Raw genomic sequence first — 13243 nt, 5'->3', positions numbered from 1 at the left:
TCCAATTTTGCCACGTGTCATCTAAAAGGACTTGGGTTCTTTAGCACAGTTCTGAAGTTTTCTGCCAGGAGAGTCTTGAGTCCCAACCTGATGTTTACTACACAAGTATCTTACATACCAAGAGGAGGCATATGAGTGTGACGGTCTGGCACCATCATCTTCAGCAAACATCTTCTGCCTCCCTATGGCTTGCACAATAGTAACTCAACAAATTATTGAATGGTCTCCTTCATGTCAAGGAAATGACATAGTAGCCAATTGTATACAATGAGCCTGTGTCTTCATCAAGAAGGTTATGACTTTTTCAGGACTCACATTAGCTACATGCATATTAAGGGTTTATTCCATGCTGTGCCAGGGATGTGCTTGCCATTTTACATACAGTACCTAGTTAATTGTCTCAACCTACCTTGGCTGTGGAGGTATTTCTCAATTTTGCAGTTGAGAAAAAGGAAACTTGGAGCAGCTGGGTGCCTTGCTCAGTGTCACATGCCCAGTAAGTGGCAGAACCACCGTGCTCTCCTCTTTTAACAAAGACAGGGGAACACCTTCTCTGAGGATGAAGGACCTTGGGGGTCTTTTTGAATTTCTTTAGCAGCGGTTGAAATGACATGAGGCTTAGCCGTGAAAATTTGGTCAGGGGCTGTGGGTAGGTAAGGGTGTCCTCCTCCATACTGGCTCTGTGATCTTATTTAACTTGCTATTTAGTTTGATATTTAACTTGCTACAGGCATCATGGGCAATAAATTGACTGTAGATAGGCAGAATTAAGAGTGATAAACCACAAACAAGTCCTTGGGAAAGAATGAAGCACTGTTTAATTGACTTTACTTATCTCTTTAGGACCTTGTGCTTGCTAGGTGTCCAATAAATGTATGTTGAATAAGTGAATAAAGGAGGATTTTGAAGTGACCAATGGAAGAACTTCCTCCAAAAGACAGTATATACCTAGCACTAGGCTACCCAAGAAACTGTGAAAGTTCTGCCTTTAATGGTCAGAAGCTGGGCTGTAGGAACTTCTGGGATGCCTAGTGGCTCCCAGGAATGTTCTTACCAATATAGAACTTGAGGGCCATTAGCACAGATAACAGAGGTCCAAGAATGTCCAACTCTAGCTCCTCGGGGGACAAGTGGGCTTCTCAGCATCGTGTGCCCCTCCCCCCTCACACCTCCTCACCTTGAGAAGAGGGTGACAACCCTGCTGACCTCTTTCCTGTCCCACAGGCTCAACCCCAGGCTGACTCTCTTGAGGACCACAGCTTCTATGCACAGTGAACTTTCCATAACAGGATCCAACTGTGAATCCGCTATCGTTTACAGCGGCTTCTGAGGGAACCATTTCGCTTCCCCTTCATCTGGAGTGGATCTGATGTCATAAAACTGACCGTGACTGTCTGTTAATTGGAAACCTGAGAGAGGGAGTGGAAGGGCAGTGGACCAAGGTTGTCAGAGCCCACTGCCCCTTCGAGGCAAGGCAGCCTTCCTGGGTGGTGAGGGTGGGTGCTCTCCAAGGACATCTCAGAGTTCCTGAAATGCAGCCCTGAGGGAAGACAAGATGGCAGGAAAACCACTGGGCCCTGTTTGGCCTCACAGTGACGGGAGACCTACCCTGTCTGGCCACTCTCCCCTAGATTCCACTGGGGGCCGGTTTGGACCTGTTTGGTTCAGTACACCAGCAGTGATTTTCTCTTCCACACCATGTGCCTTCAGCACCTGTCTCCATGGTAGCCGAGCAGTGTCCAAAATGGTAACCTGTGGTTTGGGGTTCTTAAAACACCTAGAGTGATGCTGCGTCTCATTTAGAATCCTACGAATTAAATCAGAAGATGACTAATTTAGAAATAAAAGGAAAAGAGAAAAAAACTATACATACATATGTATTTTTTCCAATATGCCATCAGCCATATCCTATGAACTGGCAAAGGGGTTGCTTATCCTGAGCCTGCAGCAGAGGGCAGACTTTCCTACATTATAAACACAGCATTAAAGGCCCTAGATACAGGAACATCCAGACGCAGGATTGTCCAGTTGATAAAATGTAGGCTTGCCAGGTGACTAACACCAGTGATTTAGGGGGAAGAAAACTCAAACCACTTTCTCTGTTATTAATGCACTCATCAGCTTTTCCAGAGAAATGCCCTACTGGCCATTAAATCTGGTAGTGATTCCCAATACCCACATGTACTCCAGGTAAAGTAGCTGTGCTTAGCTCAGCACTGCTGTGGTCAGTGTGATAGCAAGTAGAAGACTGTGTGTCTGCGAAATGTTACCAGGATGTTGAGCCCAAATGTGGAGATCAGTACTTTTGTTTCCTGGCCAAGGAGTATGAGGTAGGTATGAGGCAGGAGGTAGGGATGGGAGAAGTATAAAACACAGAGGGATATAACTAGATTTTTTGTAAACTATGTAAGATGCCCTTTCCTGTGTCTTGAAGGGGTGGGCTTTAAAAGTGTTGGAATTGAGGAGAAAGGTTGCATTCCACACATAGGATGTCCAAGGAGGGGAAAAGCTTTGCTTTGCATCTGGCATGTTTAGAGGTAAGGAGTCCGCTAGGTAAGTTCATAGGGAGAAAAGAATTGGCTTGTATACTCCCCCTAGCTGGGAGCAAATGTTTACAGGTGACTGGGCTTGGTTTTCCTGCCGCAGAAACCCCAGGACCGCCCCCGCTGCTGGGCTTCTCACTAGTACCCTCCACTCACAGTCCTCAGGCATGAACCAGGACTTCGGATGATGAAGGTTGTCCTGGCCAGTGATCTCATGGAAATGTTTTCTTTGTTTGTCATTTGTTTTCTTTTCTTCCCCTCCTGCCAGTATGAAGAAGGGAAAAAGCGGAGGAAACCTAACTACAGTAGTGTTGACCTTTCTGAGGTGGAGTGGGAGGACCGCGATGATGTGGTAAGTGATTTGTTTTCAAGCCTGGTGAGAAGGGAGCTCCACTGTACCCTCCTCTGTACCTGGAGGCTGCCTGGGAGCCAGCCGAGAGTCCCACCAGAGGGACACCTGGCCACCAGAGGGTTGCGGAGACCACGGGCCCTTGTACCTGTTTGGAGTTTTGTAATGCTCCCACCCGTAGGTCCACTTGCAAACGGGCCAGCCACCCTGCCTGCTTTGTGCAATCTGCTAAAACCAGCCCTTTCTAGGCTCTAGTCTCTTCTGCACCCGATTAATCCAGACTCCTCCTCAGTGCCATTAATGGGATCTGTCTCCCTCAGGGGAGCCTGGCCAGAGCCTCGCCGGGCAGCTGCACAGTCAGGGCCAGAACTCACCTGTGAGGGTGTCAGCCCAGGGCTTGGCAGAGCCGCTCTCCTCCTGCTTGGTTGGCCACCCTGTTTCCAGGGCTGCCCCAGCCTTTCCCCTTTCCAGGCCACACTGCAGTAACACATGCTTGTTTCCTACACAGATTCAGCCTGTGAGACTGTATCAAAGGCTTTCCTTATGCCCACGACTAGGCCCCGTCAGTCTTCTTGTTCCTTCCTCAATAAATCAGATTTGTTAGACATGCCACCTTTTGTGAATGCAGGCAGACTGTCCTTAATTAAATCCTAACTTCCCAGGTGTTCCTATCTGGACACTTGCTCTTCCCTTTCTCTATGGATTCTTCGTGCCCAGGCTAGGTTTCTCTGCCTGCAGCTCTCTGATTTGTCTGGAGTCCTTTCTTGAGCTTCATCATTGAGTCAGCAGTGTTTCTATCCCTCCCTCTGTCTTGCTTTCCAAAGGGATGTTGAGGGGAACCATTTGAAACCTGCAGGCTGGGTTCTCGTGCTTTCAGAAATATGTCTGGCATCACAGTCCTCTTACTGCTTGCTTTTCCTCTCTTCACAACCTCTGCAACCTGGATGTCTCAGCTAGCATAAATCTCTGAGTTTTTTCTTTGCCTATAAAATGCAAGAGTCATATCTGTTTTAGAAATTTAACCGATTTCCTTCTTCATCTGGACTCAGTCTTTTTTAAACCCCATTCAGATAGAGTAACTTTGCTGTTTGATACAAAGTTATTTCCTCATCCATTCTCTTTTCCCAGGTGCCGGTGACCTGACATTGTGTCAGCTCAGTGACCTGGTAGAGTTTTATATCTTCTTGTTCTCTAAACATTGTCATCAGGATTCACGTCTGGGTCTTTTAATTGTACTGCACCTAATGTACATGTCCTACCCTTTCAACCTGCTTCTACCAAGAAGCAAGCTAGCACAGTCCTGAGGAATGCAGTTCAGGTATTAGCCTGCCTGGGTTCAGACCCCACCTCTGCTATTTGCTGGCTGTTGGTCTCAGGCAAGCAATTATCTTCTCTACATCTCAATTTTGGTTTATGTCCTTTTTTTCTCTCAGTAAAATGAGTATGATGGCAATAGTACCTACCTCACAGAGCTGTTGTGAATACTAAATGTGTTACTGTAGTGAAAAGTGTCAACATCAACATGGTTGCATGGACACAGTGAGCATTCTGAGTGGTAACTGTTATTAGTATTATTCTCAGCATCATCAACCCTCATTCTCATTAATGAACGTCAGTTGCTAAACTGTATCATGAAACTTTAAAGGGTGCATTCCACTGTTTTCCTTTCTCTTTCCTCTTCACTTTATCAGCTGCTTTATTTTGACTTCACAGGATCCTTTTGTTTTCTTTCCCAGAAGGTTTGAACCCTGTCATCAACATGCTTCCCATCCTTTCATCTTTTACATTTTAACTGATATGGGAGGCAAGCTTGATGCTCATTCATACTTGGGAGTCCCTGCATCCAGGAAGCAGGCCCTCTGCTAGTTAACACTAGGCTGACACTCGCACTTCTCCTTTGCAAGTTACTTGAAAAGATTTATTACTTGGCTCATCTGTACCCCAGTTGTCTAGTCATTATCACCTGTGCCCAAGTTAATTTTCCATGAGCTGATATCTCCTTTTACTAACAATGATTTGACAAATGCTTTCTGTTTCCTTGCTCTTTTCTTCCTTTGTCATCGGAATCCCAGCCCGTGCCATGTTCTTTACCTTCATCTGATTCCCAGGACTGAGTTCTGAGTGTCTACCTTCAGAGTTCCCACACCTCCAGAAAGTTCATTGCTCTTGTTCTTCACCAGTTGGCCTTTGGTTGTCTCTTTTGTTTGGGTCTCTTGTCTCCTTGGAAATAAGGTACATTTGAGACATGAATTCCTTCACTACCAACGTGCTTGATTGGGAAAATCCAAGTCACCATTTCTCTCCTAGGAATTTGCACTCCCTTGATTAGAGAATTCTGGAACCTATACAAAGCATCTCTGTGAAGGCTACACAAGATCCCACATGCCCATGTGTCCACCAGTGGGGTTTGTATGTAAGTAGCAGAGGGCAGACTATAGGTCAAGATCTGGGAAAGACCAGACAAGCAGAGCCCGCTGAGGAAGAAGCAGCATGAGTCTGCCCAGCTGCAGAGAAGTTCTTGGAAGGAGCATCCTACTTCTCTTGGCAGCTAGGATCTTGTTGAATTTAATGACCACATTTATAACATAGACGCTGTGTACTTCCAAAAAAGTTATGAGGTCATATCTGTGTCAAACAAACTGGAGTTTGAATCCTAATATTTTGAGCTATTGAAAGGGGTCTGACATTAAAGAAAAGGGAGAAGGATGATAATGAAGATGATGATGATGCTGGTGAGGATGATGGTACAGGACAGGTAACATCTATTGAATGCTCAGGGAATACCAGGCACTCTTCTACATATTAGCTCATCTAGCTCCCACTACAACTTTGTGAGACAGTCTGTGCTGTCATTAGTTCCATTTTGCAGGAAGAGAATCTGAGGCACAGAGAGGGTAAGTGATTTGGTCAAGATCATAAACCTCTGGCCCCAGTGTCCATTTCTGAACTCCAGGGCTATCCTGTCTCAATGTTCAATAAGTGTAATCTATTTCCATTATAACTGAAGAAAAGGGAAAGACTAGACTAATCATCTAAGTATCTGCCTCCAGAAAGCATTAGTGACCCTGGCCTCGGACCCTCCCAGGTCCTGACGCTGATTGTTCTGTGCTACTGGGAGTTGGGGGTGGGGTGGCACTGAGGCATGGAGAAGCTTACCTAATCTCTGACTTGCCTGGGGAATGTGAGAGGGGAAGGTCCCAAATGGCTTTAGGCAGGCACCAGAAAGAGGAAAAATGAAAACCATGTCAAAGATAAATCGAGCCGTTCTTAAGAGTTAGAAAGTAGACTTAATTAGGACCAGCTCTCCCCATCCAAAACCACAAAAGTTAAAATGGGAAAATATTTCCAGAAATGCCCATTATGTGTTGTTAAAAAATATCTAGAGTAAAATATATGTTTTATTTTATACATGCCTCCAGCTAAAAATTATGCTTTTACTCTCTCTCACAGAAGATGAGAATATGAACCCAAATCTAGACAGCCCCACATCAAATTTAGGTTGCTTGCAAGCACTGTAGTTCTCTATCAGCCAGATCTTATTCAAGCTCCTCAAAGGAGAAAAAGAGGGGAAAAAATTTAAAAGTAAAAATAAGAAAATAAAAACAAGCCGTGGGGCTGGGAAAGAGCCTTTCCTGACAGGCTGTGGCATGTCAGCATTTGCTCCTATTTCATTAAATGGCTTTCCCGTCGTCTCCTATTGGTGCCCATGACGGCACATCTTTCATCACTGTGTCTGCTGTCCTTCTCTGAACTCACGGAAGGGCCACAAGTAATTAGCAGAGATCAGCCAGAGGTGGGGGAAGGGAGGGAGGCTCACCATTCCCAGATGGGACCTCCAAAAATCAGATACAGGGTTGCCCTGTTCACTGCCCATCAGCCTCAACCAGGCCTTTCACTGGCCCAGATTTCTCAGAGTGTTTGAAGATGATTCATGCTGTGAAAAACTTAATCTCTGTCTTCCAAATGGTTGGCTTTTAAAAAACAAAAACAAAAACAAAAAAACTACTGTGTAGGAAAATACCTTTAACTTGATTATGTTTTGAAAAATGATTTCTACATGACAGACCAATACCCTTTTTGAAAAAGTAACTCGTCCCCCTTGCTTCTTTTTTTTTCCCTTTGCTTCTTGAGTATTTTAGCATTTGCTGGGGGTCCGTTCTCTGACTCTCAGGATTTGTCAACATTGCAGAGGCTTTTTTAGTCATTGTTGCCCAGAGGTTTACACGAGCACCCCAAATTGAAGTTGATGGTCATTTATTTATTGTTGTTAACCTCTCTTCCCCTGGACAAGAGCAGTTGGGTGTTTATTCTTCTGAAGCCCCATTTCAGAGGTCTGAGTGTAGTATGCAGACTTACTGCAAAAGTACCCCAAGAGTCAATGGGGAAACAGCCCAGCTCTGTCATACACAAGCCACCAAATGTGCTCCCAAGCTGGAGGGTGGAAGGTGTCCCAGACAGTATGGTAACCCTGGGAAGAACTAACTCCAATTTTCTTTTATCATTTTAGTTAAGAAATGCCATGGTGAATAGAAAGACCGGGAAGTTTTCCATGGAGGTGAAGAAGACAGTGGACAAAGGGGTACATTTTTCTCAAACATTCTTGCTGCTTAGTTTAAAACAAACCACTGTGAAAAATTAGCTTTGAAAGCTCTATCTGGAGTAAATATCTTTCGCTGAGATCATTTTTCTCTTGTCTTTACTTATCTCAGACAAGATTCATGTAGTACTGTTAACCTGATCATAGTATGTCCATTTATTTTTATTTATTTCTGAAAACTTCACCTAGCAGACTAACCATGTTTTCTTTTCTCTACGACTTTTTTTTTTTTCAATCTAGAAACGGGTTTTGGTGATGACAAATGACTACTATTATACAGACATCAAGGGTACTCCTTTCAGGTAGAGCTGACCATAATACATGGACATTCCATCAGACCCATCAGTTGTGTTTGTACAAAACCTGCTGACGCTTTCAGAGCTCATCATCTGAAGATAACCAAACACCCTGCCGAAAGGCCGGAAAGAGTGAGGAAGGGGCTTTTCCCAGGCTGCTTTTGCTTTTGTTTTCCAGAAGGGGAAAGATGGTTCAGGCTCACCTAGGAGAACTCACTCAATTTGTCATGGCTTTGCATCTCATTATCAAGCAAATAAGCTTCTGGGGTTCTAACTAAGGGTAGATAGATAAATTCAGAGGGTTACCGGGGTCCTTAACCATCTAACTTGCTGCCTTTTATTTCCATGATCCTTCACACTTGGAGGTAGCATATTCATCCCTACATGTTGTGCTTCCGTTTTAATTTCTCTGAACTGTTCTGTGCTTGTCTGCCTTTGAATCCTGTTATTTCTCTTTATAACAATCCTAAAAAATGCATTTGCCCCCTTGCCTGCTTTCAGAAGTGTATGTGGCATTCTAAAGTTTCCTGCTATTAACTTAGTGTGATAACACTTTTTGTAAAAAGTTATTTTGGTAGGGCTTCTTTGTGTTCCTGAACTGGTGCCTTGCAGAGCTAAGGAGAGAAAGAATTTACTAACTACAGATTAATCTTTAAAAAAAAAAAAAAAGTGGCATTGTTGTCATATACAGCCAGGGATCATGGGTGGATTCCATTTGGAGCCAGAACAGTTGATGGAACACATGACTGCTAAGTGGGTTGACCAAATGAAGAGACTGTGTTATCAAAACATACTCTCTGACTTTAGGCAATGAAGGAAGGAGCTTAAATCAAGACTTTTGAGAGTGTGAGAGTGTGAAAAATCTATCAGACAAGGGAGAAGATTGGGCAGAGAAGCCCACTTTACAGTCATATGGCTACGTTCAAGTGGCAGTGGAAGTGTTCATTTTTGCCATTGAGAAGGGGGTAATTTTCTCTCATCCCAAACTCTACAGTCTGGAAAGAGCCATGTGTGGCTGAATGTAGGGCAGGGGTGCATAAGGTGGTAGTGAAGAGCAGGACACGTAGCTCTTGCAAGAGCATCCAAAAGAAGGGCTAGCTAGAAAGGCTTGTAGGAGTTGCCACACCTCTTTAAACACACGCGGGAGCCGCCCATTGCTGTTGCACTTCCAATCAGATATTACACTGAAGCAGCTGATTGAATCTAAGAAACACCAACACCAACTATAATCAGTGGGGTTTTGAAAGTAAACTTGAAAAAAATTGTTTACAGAACATGAAATGGAAATGTGAAAACAGAAAATAAAGTTCACCTGCAAGTCTATTCCAGTCAGTGTCATGGGTTTCAAGGTCTGCTTTGTTTCTCTGCACAGTTTAGGTGTGGCGCTCTCTAGAGGCCATGGGAAATATTTCTTCCGAGGGAATGTAACCATTGAGGAAGGTAAGATGCTGCCTTCATCCATCTTATCCTTTTGTGTGGGAAGAAAGCCCTGAAGCCAGCTATTGGGTTAGCTGAAGAATTTGCTCATCTATCCAACCCTTATTCCAATCCCTGGACATGTGACTCAACCATTTACCCACCTGATGTTACCTTGCTCTCCTAGACTGATTCAGAATGGTGGGACTCCCAACTAGCGATGGCCTTCCTAATGATTTCATTTATTTATGTTCTGCTTTCATCCACAAAGTTGTTGCGGCAACTCATGGGAATCATCCATCCACCAACTGTAGTCTTCTCATACATAAAAATTAGTACCAAGAAAAATACGAATTAGTGTAAAAACTCAAGCCCAGGAAAAGAAAAAGAAAAGAGAGGTGTGCGAGCCTTAGTCTTCTACACAGTTGAGCCACAAATTTCACTTGTGTTTCAAGGCAGCCTGGGTCCAAGGGAAATGTGATCATTCAAATGATTTAGTAAGTCAGAAACCCACACCCCCTGCAGTGGAAGTGTGGAGTCTTAACCACTGGACTGCCAGGGAAGTCCCTCTTCTTGTCTTCATAAAGCACCAGTGCACTGGAAACTCCCAGTTAATGGTAGCAGTTGTTACAGCCCTTTAAACTTTAAAACTGCTCTCACCCCCATACTGTCCTTTTCATCTCCCAACAACCTAGTAGCTCAGAGAAGTTATCTTTCCCAGTATCACCAGCTCACAGGGAGGAGTGGGTCTGGCCTCTGAAAGGCTTCACTCCCGGAGTGGCCTTGAGTAAGTCACTTGCCCAACCTAGGTGTTCTGTTTTGCATCTTGACAGAGAAGGAGTTGGACCAGACCAGTGCTCTTTGTGGGTATCCTCAGGGAGTGTGGCCAAGAGTGGGAAGGTCAGTTACAAGCTGGGTTTTAATGGGTTAGAGCTGGTTACAAGTGAGTTTGGTGAACTTCCAGAAGCTAGACAGCCTTGTGGCTCACTCCAATGATGCAGTGGAGAATGAAGAAGGAGATTGGAAGTCCCTGAGATGCCAGGTTTCATAGATGGCCTTCTGGTCTACTCCTGAGTGTGCCTGCATTGTTTCATGGGTTTTGGGTTTTGTCTCCCAACTGATTGTGAGATCTTAAGGAACAGGAAGGAGAGTGAAGAGGTTATCTTGACTGGGGCAGAACCCAGAGTATGCCCACTGCAGAGATAATCAATCATGTGCTCCCTCTTCCTAGAGACAGGCAAGAAAAAACAGGCAACTTTGTGATTTGGGCAAGATACTCAACAGGATGTATTCTCAGGGATCTTTTTTTTTTTAACTTCTTTAATTTTCTGGCTCCGTGAACCATGTGTGGCTCTGTGGATGTCACTGCTCGTGAAGACAGAAAATTCACATCTAAGCCATCTGAGGTCAAGATGAGGAAATAGCTCATGGTCAGAACAGTAAAAGGAGAGATTGTTAATGGATTATTTGCCTCTCTTGTGTTCATTCCCTTAGTCAATGGACCTGACCCTCCATCTTCTCTCTCTCTCTCTCTCTCTCTCTCTCTCTCACACACACACACACACACACACACACAGTTGTTTTGCATTGTTTTTTGGATCATTTCTTCATTTCTTTAGTCACTATCATCTGCTGTCAGGCTAAGAGCTCACACAGAGAGAATTTCAGAGCCAACTGCAACCATCCTGCAAGAAATTAGTTTGAATCCTAGGCAAGGGGAAGAGTGTCTGGTTATCCACACAAATGAGGTCAGATCTTCCTCTCTCTGTTGGTCCTCTGTAAATAAGAGGACTTCCAATCATGCCAGCCTTGCTGAGTGACAGAGCCTGAGAAAGCTGCTTCCCCTGGGCTAACTAGTAGAGGGACTTGTCATCCATAAAGGCCACAGCTTGATTACCATTCTGCTCTGTTCTTAAAGAAGGCAGGAGTTTCTTGGGGATGGCGACTGCTTCTGAAGGTTATCCCGTAAAGAATGCTCTCCCATAGAATGTAGGAATTTTCAACCTGCTTTGACAATGGTAGGTATGACAAAGGTGGCGAACAGGCTGATTTTGCTCAAAATGTAAGGAGTTGCTACTGAGGTTGAAGGTATGGGCTGTAGTTCTACCTGCTGAAATCGTTTCTCTTCTGAATCTCCTTAACACTTTATCTTTATATATATGTAGTACACAGTACTTGTTCAATAAATTAGAGCTTATGTCATTATTGTCAGCATTATCAATCAAACAGTAGGTGTGATTTTGTCAGGAGGATCAAAATCGGAGGTGAGAGAGTTAGAGAACAATCATATTTCCTTGGTGGCCTAGGAACTCAGAGAGGAAGCAATCAAAAAGATCTTCCCTTCAGGGTCTAGTTGATAGGTCCTATGAAATATAGGCAGAGAGGGCTTTGCAGATGAAGGTTGATGAGAACAGAAACTAGAAATATATTATATATAGAATTGATATCATTAACCCAGTATTCCAGGAAGGTGAGATCCCAGCTCAGGGCCTCTGCACCTGTGGGTTTCTTCTGCTACAAGCACCTCAGTTACTATGTGGTTCTCTCCTCACCTCCTCCAGGTCTTTGCTTAAGGTCACTGTCTCAGTGAAGCATCCTGACTCCCACTGTTAACAATGAAATTCTTTCCCTCATCCCTCCCCATCTCTTGGTACCCCCTCTCCTTGCTTCATTCTCTCTCTTAACTTCATAGCCCTCACTACTGATAGGCTATGTATTTTAACTTTATTTACTTATCTCTTTTCTGCCGCTAGAAAGTAAATACCGTGAGAGCAGCAGTGATTTTTGTATTGGTCACTGCTATGTTCTCAGGACCTAGAATAGTACCTGGCACATAGTGGATGCTCAGTAAATATATGGAAGGAAGAATGGGAGGGAGGGAGGGAGGAGTGGAGGGAGCAAGAAAAGGAAGAAAGGATGGATGGATGCATAGATTGTCCTAGGGACTAATCACTATTCCATTCAACCCTCTCATGCAGTCTGTGAGTTAGGTGTTATTACCGACATCTTCTGACTGGTATAAGTCAAAGAGTTGAAGCGACATTCCCAACATCATTCAACCAGAAGGTGTTGGAGCCAGGATATGGCCACTTGGCTCATATAGTATGATATTCTATATAATTCATTGCCTACTTCCTATAAAATCAAACAGGAGTGTGTGATGATAGTTCTAGTATTTTGCTATTTATTTTGTACATTTGTATTTGAGGAGGAAACTGGAATCCTGAGTGCAGTAAGATACTGTTGGTCACTTGGGAAACTGACATTCTCAAAAATTGGAGTTCCTGAGGTTGTCACTCAGAAGTGTTTGTCTGCTGATGACCCATCAAAATGAAGTCACATGAAGACACAAGGAAAAAGAGTGATTTCACAGAGTTAGGGTGTCTCGGGTATTCTATATATAGAAACTCCCCAATTCCCTGCAGGCCTCAGTTCTCCTAGCTACCTCTCCAGACTGAGGATTCATTTTAACTTAGCATCCTGTACCAACTAGCAATTTTTGCTGGTCAAAAACAGTTGAGTATTGGCAATCTCATATCATTCAACCTATAATTTCACCCTCACAACCACCTGTCAGTTAGGGACTATTATTATTACTGTTTTGCACGTGAAGAAAGAGTGAATCAACCTGCTAACATCACACAGGAGTTTAGTGGCCCACCCAATTTCCCAACTCAGGCTGTACTGTATGGGCCTCCAAAGTTGGTGTCTCCACCATCTTGCTAAGCTACTCTCCCAGGACTCACTGGTGCATCACTTATCTTCAGGAAGTTAAAGCTTTCCTGGGAGACTGCCAGGGAAAGTTGCAGTGGTGGCTGAGTGAGGTGGACGTGGAGGGAAGGTTCTGCCTGGGAAGAGAACTTGTTTCCTATGTGCAAAGTCCCTTTTCTCAGGCAGATATCTTTGGGGTTGATGTCTACCCTTAACCCCCACCCCCCATGGCCTTGCCCTAGAACATTTGAAGCACAGGAGGGCATGAGGGGGGTGGTCAGTGCCCCACACAGATAGTACTTACTCATGATGCCCTTCTCCTTGACCTCCA

General features: G+C 44.2%; 1 protein-coding gene across 1 annotated transcript in view; it reads left to right on the top strand.

Moving 5' to 3' along the window:
• Positions 1 to 13243, top strand: part of CACNA2D3 (calcium voltage-gated channel auxiliary subunit alpha2delta 3) — a gene marked incomplete at both ends in the record, with an annotated part of 788351 nt that overhangs the window by 614883 nt on the left and 160225 nt on the right. Inside the window, 4 exons of the mRNA XM_081246546.1 lie at positions 2812 to 2895; positions 7400 to 7471; positions 7730 to 7791; positions 9158 to 9225. Of these exons, the coding sequence (XP_081102672.1) occupies positions 2812 to 2895; positions 7400 to 7471; positions 7730 to 7791; positions 9158 to 9225 (286 nt within the window). The remainder of the gene's footprint in view (positions 1 to 2811; positions 2896 to 7399; positions 7472 to 7729; positions 7792 to 9157; positions 9226 to 13243) is intronic.

Source organism: Mesoplodon bidens (genome assembly GCF_964165515.1).
Source record: "Mesoplodon bidens genome assembly, chromosome: 10".
Lineage (NCBI taxonomy): Eukaryota > Metazoa > Chordata > Mammalia > Artiodactyla > Ziphiidae > Mesoplodon > Mesoplodon bidens.
The sequence above is the reverse complement of the archived record's forward strand: the minus strand, read 5'-3'. Positions and strand labels throughout refer to the sequence as shown.